Raw genomic sequence first — 15428 nt, 5'->3', positions numbered from 1 at the left:
ACAACGCTCTGCTGAGTGCCCAGGACCAGCCCAGGAGGACAACCCTCTTCTTCTTCCTCCATAAGAACCACATCAAAGACTCCATAGTCATCTGGTGGCCGAAGGAGATGAGAGGTGGTGGGAAAAGGGGAAGAAGGGGTCAATTCAAATGTAGAAAGTTGCTAATAAATACCTCTTTGGCTCTTCTTGGTCTCAGCATGTTGACTGGACATAGAAATGATGAAGTCAATTGTCCACTTGTGCACTGGGCTGCCGACCTCCTAAGCCTTCAAGGCCTCGGGCCGTGGCTAGATGTCTGTCTTGTCTTTCTCTCACTGATATTTTCACCCTTTCATCTATGGATGTGCTTCACTCTTTTTATGATGGCAATTCATCTGAGATGAATCTTTCCCTAATACCACCTCGTTCAAGGAACAGAGACCCAGCAGAGGGCTGCACTCTCTCTGCATCCCTTTCACTTCCAAATTCCTTTACTGAGCATTCCCTATACCATTTCCAACCTCTGCCACTTTTCCTCTGCCTGGAAATCTGTGGCTCTCAAAGTTGGGCAACTCTTATTTGAGTAGAAGAAAAGTGCATCTGAACTGTGTTTATTTACCATTTGGGAACAACAGACACAACAGCTTTTATCGTTTGCAGTTTCTCTGAGGACACATATGAAAGGGCCCATTATGACATTCAATCGTAGTCTTTCCTCAAAGTTACAAATCAGTAGGACAAATTCTCCCTCAGTTAGCATGTGCACACACACACACACACATACACACACTTCCCTATGTAAAAGATATTGATATTTTGGTTTTTTTTATTGCCTTACAATTTTTTTAATTTTCTATTTTTTATTTTTATATTCCCCACACAATTGCACCCCCTTTATTCTGACCCCAATCCCTCCTTTCCCCGTGTCCCCTCCCATATTGATATTTTGATGAAGACTTTCCAGGTGTAATCATTGTCTTCCACCCTGGCTGATTATACCTAAAAGATGCACATGGGCTGTGGCATCATTAGCTTAATAGCAGTAGGCAATAGTCACATGTTATTACTCTTACATGCTTCATATAGATGGAGCAATGATTTTGTGGGGGTGTCAATTAGTGTCTCAGACCCCCTTTTGGAGTCTGGCAGAATCACAATTGCATTTCTGTAGTTCAACTAAAGACACCTCAGAGAAGCCTGTGGGCCAACTGAAAGGACTGGCAAGGGTTAGGAGGCAGCTGATGAAGAGCAGCAGCAGGAACATTTACCAGCCTAGGCCTCCCAAGGCAGGAGATGGTATGGCCTCATCCAGGCCAGGGAGCTGGCCTGTGGACAGGGACCCCTAGTGGAGAGATGCAGCCATTGCCAGAACCTGGCTGAAGCAGAAGCAGGCAATGAACACCCTGACCTGTCCCTCCTTCCCTCTGATCTCTTTGGCCATTGGCTCTTTGACCCAATAGTAAACTTGACAGAAGGGGAGACTGGGTTCATCAGCATAGGGCAGTCATTCTCCTGAGACAGACTTAAGAGAGAATAGAAGGAATGGGTCAGGTGCAAACAGAGGGAGACCATTTCAAACCTTATAAGGGGATTTCCCATGGTTTTACAAGTCCCTTCCATACTGAAAAAGAATGCAGAAATATCTCAGCACTGTGTCCCTATTGAATAGATGAGGACACCATTGATAGAGATAGAGAATGCAGGAGGAGAAATACCTTTGACTGGGGTGTTGCTGAGATGATTTTATTAAGTTCAGGGGAAACATTGCCGTTCACATTTACTCATCCCTTTCACACATCTGGCAACATTAACTCTTACTCTTTCTTCAAACTCTTATGTGAGCTTCGTCCCACCTATTCCAGGTGCTTATACAACTTCCTCTGAGTTTCTCGGGTTCTTCCTTGACTCAAATCATGGATGCTTCATCTTTACCTACTGACCCTGGATTTTTCCTAATCTGTAAAATCTATGATGCAAACTAATCCAACAGTCTCTCGCCAATAGATTCAAAATGCTCTAATCATTAAGCATTTGAGTGTCCTTTGTTTCAAATTGCCAACAATAATCTTCTATGTTGAATGTTCAAGGCTATGGAATTTATAGCTATGTGGTATTTTAAGAGTCCTCCTTGATGAACCTTCTTGAAAATAAGGAAATGAATAGCTAAATTATAAATGGCCAAAAGATTTGACCAGACACCTCACCAAAAGAAATACAATGGCAAATAAGCATATGTCACAGAGATCCACCTCATATGTCATTAGGAAATTAAAAATTAATACAGCAATGAGCTATCACTATGAAACTGTTAGAATGGCCTCATTTCAGAACATGGACAAGCCCCAATGCTGGTGAGAATGTGGAGCAACAGGGTTCTCTTTCACAGTTGGTGGGTATACAAAATGATACAGCCATATTGGAAGACAGTATAGCAGTTACTTATAGAGCTAAACATATAGATACCATAAGGTCCAGTAATTATAATCCTTTACTCAAATGACTGAAAACTTACATCCATGCAAAAATCTGTACATGGAGGTTTGTAGCATTTCTAGTGATATGAAAGTTACCTAGCTGTCCTTTGATAGTTGAGTAGATAAACTATGGTATGCACACAATGGAATATTATTTAATGCTAAAAAAAGTTATCAAGCCCTGAAAACATGTGAGAGAACCATAAATGCATATCACTGAGTAAAAGAAACTGTCTATGATTCCACTATCTGATATGGAAAAAGACAAAACTCTGAAAATAGTGAAAATGTCAGTGAAAGTCAGGGAATAGGTGGAGGGAGAGATGAATAAGTGTTGCACAGTGAAATCACTCTGTACAATACTGTGAAAAATAAACCCAATATCGAGTGACTTACAAACCCACAACACCAAACTGAGACTTAAGCCTCCCAAACTGGCAGACTCCTAATATCTTTTGACTCATTAAAAAAAATCTGGTTTTACTGTGGATAGTTTTGTACTGATTTGCAGTGATATATTTCCTATTAAACATATTTTACTTTTTGAGTAATTTAGGGTCACAGCAAAATTATGCAAAAAAAGGTAAGTATTTCCCATAAAACACTGTTCTAACTTATGTCTGGCATTCCTAATTATGAACATCTTTCACCAGAGTAGCATATTTATTATATTCAATAAACCTACATTGACACATTGTTAATACTGAAGTTCATCTTTCATATTAGGGTTCACTCTTGTTGCCAGATATTCTATGGGTTTGGACAAATGTATAATGACATATCCACCATTATTGTATCATACAGAAATGTATCATTGCCCTAGATATCCTTTTGCATGCCTCCTTCACCTTTAATTCCCTGGAGCAACCACTGATTTTATTAGAGTCTTCACAGTTTTGCCTTTTCCAGAATGTCATTTAACTGGAGCTTGCATTGTATAGCCATTAGCATATTTCACTTGGTAATATGAATGCCTTTCTCTGTCATGTCTTCTCATAGCTTCATAACTTTACCTTTTTTTGGCCTGAAAATATTCCATTGTCTGGATGTACCACATCATTCATCCACTCACCTGCTAAAGGGCATCTTGGTTGCTACAGTTTTGGAAATTATGAATGAATTGCTATAAATTTCCACATGTAGGTTTTTGTCTGGATATTAGTTTTCAATTCATTTGGTTAAATACCAGGAAGAGTGATGGCTGGATCAGATGGTAAGAGTATGTGTAGTATGATAAGAAACTGCCAAACTGTTTTCCAGTGTGACACTACCTTTGTGCATTCCCACTAGTGATGAGTGGGGGTCCCGCTGCTTCACATCCTCACTGGTTTTTGGTGATGTCAATTTAGATTTTGGTCTCTAATGGTATGTAGTAGCAAGTCAATATTGCTTTAATTTTTATTTCCCTGATGACATCAATGTAGAGTATCCTTAATATGCCTGTTTGCCAATTGTGTATCTTTTTTTTTTTTTGTGAAGTCATGTCTTTGGCCTATTTTTTAATTGGGCTGTCCATTTTTTAATTACTTTATAAAAAAAAACTTTTTGAGGGTATATTTTCAGATTGTCCTTTATATTTAACTCAGTCTCTTATTCTTTAGCCTACATAGGACATTGCCTTTTTATAAAAGCTCAGATAAAATCTCTGTTCAGATGAACACAGTATAAGGACACCACTTCCCTGTCCACCCCCGCAGGGGCAGAGGGAGAGCAGGGAGGCTCAGTGTTCTCTGCTACCCTCAGGGCCCACAACAGGGGTTGACACTCTCCCCTCTGCTCTGCATTGAGGATATTTTACTAAGGTCCCTGACATGCTCATCTCCTCTGCCAATGGGCTGCCCATTCCTATACTTGTCCCTATTACTCTGACACCCCTGGAGACCCCCCCACATTCATTCACAGCTTTAGTCTGTCCTCTGCTGTCCCATCACTATCAGCTCCCTGCTGACGGCCGCCCACCTGACATCTGAGTATCTCCCCATGTCCCTTCTTCTATGACTCCTGTTTCTGCCACCCTTTGATGTCACTGTCACACTCTCATGGAGGAAATGTCCTCTTTCTTGGTGGCAAAGCTTGCTTCACCTTTGCTCTGCCCTTAATCACCTTTCTTCCACCTCTCATTCACCCTAGATTAGGTTAAAATTGATTTTCAGCCTCAGAGGGCTTCAGAGACTACAGACTTTTTCAGGTCCAACTCCAACTGACTCCCCATTCCTGTTCTCAGTCTGTGGGTCCTCCCAAAGCCATTCCATCACTTGACTCAAAGCTGTAACAAATGCTGCTCCCTGTCCTGAGATGGACTACACTGCTACCCACCCTCATCCACCTCATCCTTGTTGACCCCAATTCATTCTGTGCAATAGCTATTCCATGCATTTCCTCTCTCAGGTCCCCGACACACTCTCTCATCTCAGCCCTCAATAGATTGAAACTGCCAATTTCCAAGTAATATAAATGCTTTTAGGTAAAATTTCCCTCCAGTGTATCTCCAGAATTCCCCATTCTAATCTTCTCTCTTGTTCAGAAAAAGTGCATTTCTCCTCCCAGCACTACTCCCCTATCATGTGTCTCACCCCAAACCATCTTGCCTTCCCCAACAGCCTACCCCCCAACACCAGCCTCCTACGTCCACTGACCACAAACACTTGCAGATAATCCCTGCTTCAAAAGTCGAGGGTCCCACCTGGCGCAACAGACCCCTCCTGCCGTGCCCACTGCTTCCCTCAGCAGTGTATTTCGTCAGTCTGCCTGTTCTGCTCCCTGCTCTGGCTCTGGTGAATCCTCACACCCTCCCGTGCTTCTGACTCTACCCAGTACTTGTATAAATAAATAAATAAATCTTAAAAAAAAAAAGTCCTTCTCCCACCAATTTTACCTCCTTCTCAAGTCACTTTTCCCTTTACCATCAAACCTTCTTTTAAGAATTTTTTACTTAAATTTTTAAAATTACAAGTTCATTAAACTAGAAAAATATGAGAAATTAAAAAAATAGTGTCTTCTATTGTCCTATATTTTAGGATACCTACATACTTAACATTTTCCTGTATTGTATACATTCTATATCCTACCCACAGTCCATGGGGGATTCTATAAAACACAGTAAATTACCCTGTAGATTCAATGGTCTGTATAGCTTTTAATCAAATACTAAGACATAAGCATTTTTCTATGTTACTGTAGTGATATCTGTAATATAACTTGTCATTTTTCCAGGAAACAGACACACCATAACTTTCTTAAACATTCTTCTGTTGTAGACGTTTAAGTGATTACCACCTTATCAAAGTTTAAAGCACATGGCAATAAAAAATATTATGAATATGTTTCCAATTTTATTCCAATGTGAATTCATTCTAAGAGTAGAGTCTCTTAATAAATGTAATACTCCAACTTAATATGAATGCATTAAGATCATTGGGATTGATGGTCAAATTGCATTCTAAACAGATTTCACATATTTACACTGCCAAACTAAAAGAGAGACATTTCACTGAACTTTATTCTTTACTTAGCAGTATCACTTTTCACAAATTCATAACTTTCAGTTCCCTCGACAATTAAGAGGTAACTTATACTACCCCTATCACAACTCAATCACTATACTTTGGCTCATAATCACACCAGTATAATAAAATTACTCTGGAGAACTGACCTCCTTATTTGCCAGACCACTGACCCAGTGATTTATCATCTTACACTGTTCAATCTCTGCCATATTTGGAGCTATTGTCTACATCCTCTTTGGTGCTCTTTCTTTCTATCTCCTCCACCCATCCCTAAATATTAGTGAACCTGGGTTTCTGGTTTGACTTTTCTCACTTAATAGCTTCTGCCTGGCCAGCTTATCCACTAACAACTTCAATTCAACAGGTCTTATTCCATAAAATTTCTTCCTTCTGCTACAATTTTAATCTTCCCTCTCCGGTCCTATCTCAGCATATAAACATAGACAAATATCTTCCATGTGTTGCTTTCTCTAGTTCAGTCAAGCTTTTAAATACAGACTACTACGCCAGCTTGCTTCCATTTCCTAAATTGCCATTCATTTACCGCAATTCAGCTTCACCCTTGCCACAGCACTGCGGCCAGCAAAGGGCAGCAGGGAACTCCTTCCTGATGAATCCAATGGACACTTGATTAACCCCAATTTGTTTTAGATCTTAGTTGCATCAGACCCTCTGAGCACCTTTTCTTTTTAGAATTCAATCTTTCCCTCTCCATGGACACTGGTTTCTTACATGCAGCTTTTCACTCTCATACTTTTTTTCGCTTTTAGTTTGTCTTCCTCCGTCCCTTAAATATTACCTTTTCCAGAGTTCCACCTTGAATCTCATTTTATTACTTCTCCTGCCCTCCTACTGTGAGCTCATCCATAGCCATTGTCTCAGCCTCCTGCGTACTAATGCTCCTACTCATCCCACTAAATCTTCGGACCCCTGTATCCACGCACGACCATAAATCTCCACTCAGAGATCCTTCTGGTCCTCATTTTAACAGTCGCAGACTCAGTTCTCCATCTCCCTCTCCTGACCTGCTCCACGCTTGTGATGGAAGCACCGCTTCTTGGCCCAGGCACGTAGCCTGAACCTCTGGGGTCATTCAATGCTAAAACAAAAGTTGCTGAGATATTGCCCATTATGTGCTGCAAGCCAAGTGTCCCCCATTTCAAGAGGAGATCTCATGATAAAGCGCCTGACCCTGTGCTCCTCATTAGGTTACCCTCTTTGTCACAGAACAGTCACTTGAAGCCCCTGGTGTCTTATGCACGTGCCAGTGGAGCAAACGATGCTCTGATTGTTGCCATGGAGTGAACTGAAAAACAGGCACTCACGAAAAACCTCTCAGGGCTTGGATTTGTTGGTGTTTAGATGGCTGGGTACAATTCTCCCAGGTCTTCTGGCTCCCACTTCAAGACCTTTCACATGTGGTCCCTCAGCCCTACCCCATTTCCTCATGAAACTTACCCTGTCCACTCTTCCAAGCTGGTCTGGGAGGTCACATCCTCCAAGGAAGCTTTGCCTATTCCTATTGCCCTTCCTGTGCCCAGGTCTGGGCTAGGGCCTCACCTCAGATTTACTTTTGTGGTTCAGGTGATCGCACCCCTCTGAGCAGGTAGACACTTTTTGCTTCTTTATCCCCAGTATCTGCATGGTGCTAGGAGTGGTGATTCTATTTGCTAGAAAGGGACAATTGAAAGGGTGGGATTCTTTCCCCCAAAGTCCTAATATATCCATCTACTAAGCAGCCCAGAAATCCAAGTATCAAGGATGTCTCTGCCCTTTCAAGAGGTGGTGTAGAGGCAGGAATGGACATGGAGCAGGTTTCTAATCCACCAGACAGGGTAAAGGAGGAGTCCTGGAGGCCTCAGTGGCTTTTGCCGGATGTTATTGGGATTTACCAGGTACACAGCAGGCAGGGGTACTGGGGGGCTGGGAGGCTGGCAGGCCTCCCAGCCCCCAGCAAGTCTTCACTCTATCTGGGCTCTCTGGTGTTCTCTGGTGGTCTCTGCTGCTCTGCTCTCTTGTGCTTCTGCTTCTCTGCTTCTGCTCATTCTGGGCTTCTGCTGGTGTGCCTGTGATGCCGCCCTTATAAACTCAGTCTGTCAGCCCAGGTGTCCCCATTTCAGGTGCCCGCCATCAGGCATGCATTCAAGACCACAGGGTTCCCTCATCTATCCTAGTGGCAGGAGTGCAGAAAAGCCTGATACTTTTACCTTAGCCTACGGAAGGTTTTCTGTTTACCATGTGTGAGGTATTCAAATGAAGGCCATAGCCCGTTGTTTTACACACTGTTGGTGTGTATGCTGTACCACCTTAATGTTCTTGGAAAGCAATGTGGCAAATTACACCATAGCTTTCACATGTATTGCCTTTAACTCAGTTATTCCAGTTAGAGGCATTGTACTAATAATTAAGGGTGTAAACAAAGATACACCCACAAGAATGTTAATCGCAGTGTTGGTTGTGACAGCAGAAATTTGAAATAATCTACATGACTTTGGTTTGAATAATTGAATTGACTCTCAATGGACTACTATGTAGTAATTTTAAAAACTTCTACATGTAGTTATTTACATTTTATGATGGCCCTCTTCGTGTAATGTTGGATTTTGAAAACAAATTAAAGTTAGCTTAAATTGCTATCAGGGAGAAATGTGGGATACCCAGTGGAGGGTAAGGAATAATGTCAGGCTTTTCTGACCTCCCGTCATCAGGATAGATGATGGATCCTTGCGGTCCTGAATGCATGCCTGATGGCGGGCACCTGGAATAGGGTGTGGGCATAGGTAGATGGGATTCACCTGGGCTAAGTGTGCTTTTAAGGGCGGCAGTGTCACGGGGACACCAGTAGAAGCCGAGAAAGAAGAAAGAGAAGCAAGAGAATCAACAGCTGAGAGAAGGCCAGAGAGCCCAGAGTGAAGACCAGCTGGGGGCTGGGAGGCCTGCCAGCCTCCCGGCCCCCCAGCACCCCTGCCTGCCATATGCCTGGTGAAGCCCAATAAAAGACCTGCAAAAAACCACTGAGGACTCTGACTCCTCCTTTACCCGGTCTGCATGGGATCAGAAAACATGCACCATGTCCCTTCCTGACCTTACACCCAGAAACTCCAAATTGCTAAGGTGAAAAACCCATGTTGCCCTTTCTAAGGGTTCATGCCTTCCTACTCATACACATATAAACAACAAAACAATCATGTTCTAGAGTACCCAAAGATTTTTAATTAGTGATCAGTTCAAAGGACTCCTGATCAATTTCTGAAATCAAACATTCCTTCATAGGCAAAAGTTCAACCAAATAGGCAGAGTCCAAAACAGAATGGCCCAAAAACAGGGGAACCAAATCAAAGACAATTTCCATGTTCCAAGCACAGGGAATGGTTTCTTGGATCCACTTGCTCTCATCTTCAGAATTCATGAATGCCTCATGGTTATTTACTGTGTTAGTAATTTCAGGGTACTTGCTGCCCTGTCCTTCTGACCCCATAGTCTAAATAGCACTGGGTATGTGAAAGCATCAATAAATGAAAGGCTACTGTAGTTATGTGTTCCTTTCCCACAAACTAATGGTTACAGGGTAGAACTACTCTAGTGGGAAGCGACAAGGCCACCTTTTGATTTATAGAGGTTTGGGAGTGGTTTTCTGAATGTGCAGAGGCACATTCTGCCTGGCAGTTTCTAGTGACTGAGTGTAGATGATAAAGGGGGTGATGCTGTTGATGAGGGTTAACTGTGAGGTGGTGTGCTTTTGCTCATGGGACTTGTGTGCGTAACTCCACTGTCCCCAATACAGTTGGTGAGACTGAGGCTATTATAGACTTGTTATCTCTTCTCTGTAGCTCTGATGGCAATCCTTTGCACCTAGATAGGTCTTTGTTGCCAGATCCCTTCCAGATAAAAGTAATTCTGTGAGAGAATAAGGTGAAGCTTCCAGCCAGAACATGGGTGGCATGGTCCGGAAGAAGAAAGGTAGATAACCTAAGGAAATGTCCTTTCTTTTCATGTGTTCCCACAGCCCCTACCAGCTGGCAACAATGGAGGGGGGCCTACCCCTGTGGCAGATGCAGCTGCTCCTGCACCTTCTCCGGCTAATCTGGCTCCAGCGGCCCTGGTCGTGGCAGCCAAGGTGGCAGCTCCTGTGGGACCGCCGGTGTCCCCAGCACACTATGATCTGCGCCATTCCTTCTCGAGTGTGGCCTTGTGGAGTCAGCCTCAGGAGAATCCTTCAGTGCGAAGAAACAGCCCAAGCCAGGCACCGCCGTTGCTGCTGGTCCACTGGTTCGCCCATGCCCTGGGAGAATCAGACACTTTAAGGTCTAGATGAAGGTCAGGGATGAGAAGTTTTGGCACAGAGAGCATAGCCACCATTGTGTCCAAGAATCTGGGGAGGCCTGGAGACCTTACCTACTAACAAAGCAAGTGCTTGGTCAAGACAAGCCAAGTCTTGAACCCCAACTTTTCTCCATACCTGAGGACAGAAACAGAAGGGGTGATGCTTATGTTTTCTGGAAGGCATAGGCTGGTAATTGGTTGTCCTTGTTTGGATGCTAAGCCATCACCATTGGGTTCTCTGCCTTCTGGTTGACCTTACAAAAACAATTAGAACTGTGACTTTGAAAGGTGCTCTTGTCAAGTTTATATCTGCTTATTAATAAAAGTGCCTGAAGGATCTTCCTTACTAAAAAGGTTCTAAGCTAGTATTTGGTCATGATTATTGCCTACTTCATGAGTCACACAAAAATCCCTTGGCAAAATCAAAGTGAAAATAAAAAAGAAAATAAACGTTTCCTGTATACAGAGGAAATCCAGAGGATATGTCCATTTTCTTTTTTTTTTTTTTTAAGATTTATTTACTTATTTATATAAGCACTGGGTATAGTCAGAAGCACGGGACTGTGAGAGAATTCACCAGAGCCAGAGCAGGGAGCAGAGCAGGAAGAAGGACCGAAGTACACTGCTGAGGGGAGCAGCGGGTGGCAGAAGAGGTCTGCGTGCCATGCGGGACCCTCCTCTGGGGCCGGGGAGCAGCCAGGGATCAAACTGGTGCTGCAGAGGCTACAGGCATCTCGTAACCCAGAGCTCAACCGCTGCGCCACCGAGGAGGCCCTATGTCCATTTTCTTATGAGAAAAATCATTATTTTCATTTCATAAAGGACAGAAAATGTTGCTAAAGGATTTTTGCGCAGCAGTATATACAAAGAAATCACTGGATTCCCTCACACCCTGATAAGATGGATTGGTAATTAACACTGGATTTTCACTGTAATTATATATATTCATTATTTATGTTTAAAATAATTGTCGATTGCCCCATATATAAGCCATTTCATGATAAGGGATTGGTATTTCTAGCCAATCTGTTGAAAGGCCTTAAGTTAAAACTGATTTACAGTACAATTGGAGGAGGTGAGTTGCAGGCATATATGTAAGACACAATGCAAGTGCTTAGATAGTCTAAGGGGATAAATAATTCCTTCATAGAATGATACCAGGACAATTTCCATTCTTCTCTACTAGCATTAAGTAGTTCTTAAGTTGTGCTTAAGTTTTTAAGCAACCTCGATGATGGGCTCTCAGGTGGAATTTTAATGGCTAGCACTAATAGCGTGAGAGGCTTTTCTGAAACATGAAGAGTGAAACAAGCATTGACACTAACATTATCACTCTTGCCTAGAGTTTTGCCAATAGTCCAGTAAAAATTAAGAATGCCAAGAAGGCAGGAGAACCACTAGGTATCACAAAACCCAGGGAATTAAAGGAAGGTATGGTCAGTGAAGCTAAATGCTATAGAAAAAACAGCCAGAGTGAGGACACAGGAAAGGTCATTGGGTTAGTGACCAGACTGGCGGTCATGGTAACCATACAGGACATAGCGACCAGCAGCAGAATCAGTTTTACTAGGCAGGAGAATGTGAAATCTTGGTGGCAGAGGATTGCCAGGTGGTTCTGATGAGCAAAGGGAGAGACACCTGTGTTCCCCTCTTAGTAACATTCACGACGAAGGGGGAGAGAGAGGTTGTATTGGAAAAGTGTAACTGTGTGGGGTTAAGACTTTGTTTTCAGGGAAGAAGAATTTTGAGCACTTAGGGCAAAGAATAGGAAGAGATGCAGGACAGTGAGATGGGGAGGTGATGGGCTGTGGAGATCTATGGTGGAGGGGTGGAAATCAGTGGTCTGGGCAGGATTCTTCCTTGAATGACCTTGCAGGAGGATCCTGAAAAAATACCTTTCACCCAACAGTAAAAAAAAAGAAATCTGCTCTCCACCCTTGCCAAACACAGGTGTGTCTGTGAGGGAGCACATGGATATCAAGTTGTGTTTCATGGCAGGCAGGTGATCTATAGGCAAACCAAATTAACTTTTGTGAAAGGGAAAAGAGTAGATTTTTGATACTCTCCCCCACAAGGATTATACGTTCCCACAGATCTACAAACCAGGGCGTGCAAACTCCACCACACACAAGATTAGTCACTGGCTTGTGGGGAGAAGTATGAGAAATCTAACTTTCTGTTTTTAAAGAATTTTCTGAAGCTTTTACTATTCTTTCTGTGGAAAATAATGTATTTTACTACATTATTGTTTGCATACAACTACCATATGACAGTGACTAAGCTATGGAAACAACCCAAATGCCCCAAAATAGATGAGTGGATCAAGAAGCTGTGGCACATATACACAATGGAATATTACTGAGCAATCAAAAAAGATAAACTCATGCAAATTGCAGCAACACGGATGGAGCTGGAAGGGATCATGCTCAGCGAAACTAGCCAGAAAGAAAAAGAAAAATACCAGATGGTCTCACTCATAGCAGGAATTTAGAAAACCTAAGTAAGGGACCAGGAAAAAGACTGACTATAATAAAGTAAAAATCAAAGTCAACAAGCAACTACAAACCAGAGACACACTACAGGGGGGAAGGAGGGAGTAGGATCAAAACAAGGTGGGTGGGAATTGTATGGGGACTATAACCAAGATGAAAATGCATACACTGTGCAAAAACGAAAAAAGATGTAAAAAATAAATAAAATTTAAAAAACAAATTGTGTGTCATTATAAAATGCATTAGAAAAACATGGCATGATATTTCTTTTCTTTTTAGTTAATTAACACCTTACAGTGTTTACTTACCTAGCAGCAAGCTCTGTCCTATATTTTTTAAATTAAATTTTTCTTGATACAGCATTGGTTTAATACTATGTAAATTCGGGGAGTACAGCTTCACATTTTGATATAGGTGTGTACCTCACTGCACCCTCCATGATAGTTCTAGAGTCAAATTGTATTCATCAATGTCAGATTGACTCCCTGGAGCCCTGCCTCTCACCTCCTTTCTCTTCCCCTCTGGTAAGTACCAGATTTTTCTTAGAGTCTAAGAGTTATTTTTGTCATATTTTGTGATTTTGTCATATTTTGTTTATGTTCCATGTATAATCCTTCCAGTCTTCTCATGGCTTAATAGCTCATTTCTTTTTAGTTTAGAGTAATATTCCATTGTCTGGATATGAATAATTTATTCATTGATTCAGCTCTGAAAAGTGTCTGTTGCTGGAGAAGCTCAGAAATTATGAGTAAAGCTGCTATAAATACCCATGTGCAGGTTTCTGTGTGGACATAAGTTTTCAACTCATTTGGGCAAATACCAAGGAGTGTGGTCGCTGGAATACTTGTATATTGTAAGAAATGCTCAGCTGTCTTCTGAAGTGACTATGACATTTTGCATTCCCACCAGCCTTGAATAATTGTTTTGCTGCTCCACATTCACACAGCATTGGGTGTTGTCAGTATTTTGATTTTGGCTTTTCTTATAGGAGTGTAGTGTTATGTCAATGTTTTAATTTTCATTTCCCTGTTGACATATGATGTGGAGTATCTTTTCATGTGCTTATTGTCATCTGATTATCTTTGGTGAGGTTCAAACTTTTGACGATTTTTAAACTGAGTTATTCACTTTTTAGTGGTGATTTTTAAAAGCTTTTTTGTACGTTTCTTATAAAGTCCTTTATCAGATATATCTTTTATAAATATTTTCTCCCAATCTGGTTTATCACTCACTCTCTGAAAGGTATTTATTTTTTATTTATATTTACAAAGAAAGAAAGAAATTAAGCTTAGCAATATTTAGCACATTCTATAACATTTCCTCCTTCTGCAGTAAGTATAGTTAATTTTGGTCTTTCCTCTCTAATGGCCCTACACCATCAGCGTATAAACATACCCATATATCTTCCATGTGCTGCTTTCCCTGTTCAGTTAAGCTTTTACTTACAAGAGCCTATGCCAACTTGTTGCCATTTCCTAAATTCCCACTCATTTACTGCAGTTTGGCTTCACCCCGCCACGCCACTGCACTGCTGACAACAAAGGCCAGGGACCTCCTGCCTGATGAATCCAATGGACACTTGATTAACCCGTATTTTATTCAAGTTTTCAGTGGCATCCGACCATCTGAGCACCTTTTCCTTTTTTTATTCAGTCCTTCATAGTCCGTGCAGCCTGGTTTCCCCGCAACATCCAATCTCAGACTCTTAAAATTGTTTTTTTAATTTGTTTTCCTCCATTTGTCCCTTACATATTAGATTTTTCAGCGTTCCATCTTGAATCTCATTTTATCACTTCTTTTGCCCTCCCAGTGTGAGCTCATCCACAGCTACTGTCTCAACCTCCTGTGGTACTAATTATCCTACTCATCTCAGTAAAGCTTCAGACCCTTGTATCCACGCACGACCACAAATCGCACGTAGAGATCTTTCAGGCCCTCTTTAACACTTGCAGACTCAGTTCTCCATCTCCCCCTCTTGGCCTGCTCCACACCTGTGATGGTAGCCCCGCTTCTTAGCCCAGGCACATAGATGAACCTCCAGGGTCATTCTTCACCCCTCCCCTTCCTCACTGCCCTAATGGGTGGATCACAAGTCTTGAATTGCCACATCCTAAATATATCTCACATCCCTCACTTCCTCTCTCACTGCACTATCACCTCTGTCTCTGCAGGAGGGTCCCCTCCAATGGTCTCCTTTTTGATGCTCTTGCCAGTCAGGGTTCAACCAGAGGAACAGAACCAGTGGGAGGTTTTTGCAGGAAATCGAACTGTGCAATTGTAGGGGCTGGGTAAACATTCCCTGTAACTCTCTCTCTGTATCTGACCATAGAGGTTGAGGTCCACAGTGTAGGCGTTTGTGAAGAAAAGATCAATATTAAGTGGGGAGATCAGAGAAGGTGAAACCCAAAAACATGCACTGGAATCTCATAGAGATGGACTAACACCCATCCTCACCCACTACTGATATGAATACAGGTTGTTATAATTTTTTGAAGGGCAATATGGCAAAGAACATCAAAAGCTTTTACATTATGTGTTGCTTTTAGCCCAGTAATTCCATTTAGATGCATTGCACTAAGAAAATAATTAAGGGTGTGAACGAACATACACCCACAAGAATGGTAATCGTAGGGTTGTTTATAATAGTGGCATTT

General features: G+C 42.0%; 1 protein-coding gene across 1 annotated transcript in view; it reads left to right on the top strand.

Annotated features, from left to right (window-relative positions):
- Positions 1 to 10270, top strand: part of AHSG (alpha 2-HS glycoprotein) — a gene marked incomplete at both ends in the record, with an annotated part of 43495 nt that extends 33225 nt beyond the window's left edge. Inside the window, 2 exon segments of the mRNA XM_084232710.1 lie at positions 9966 to 10146; positions 10149 to 10270. Of these exon segments, the coding sequence (XP_084088836.1) occupies positions 9966 to 10146; positions 10149 to 10270 (303 nt within the window).
- Positions 10271 to 15428: the final 5158 nt, after the last annotated feature.

Source organism: Talpa europaea (assembly GCF_964194135.1).
Source record: "Talpa europaea genome assembly, chromosome: 4".
In the NCBI taxonomy this organism is placed as follows: domain Eukaryota; kingdom Metazoa; phylum Chordata; class Mammalia; order Eulipotyphla; family Talpidae; genus Talpa; species Talpa europaea.
The sequence above is the reverse complement of the archived record's forward strand: the minus strand, read 5'-3'. Positions and strand labels throughout refer to the sequence as shown.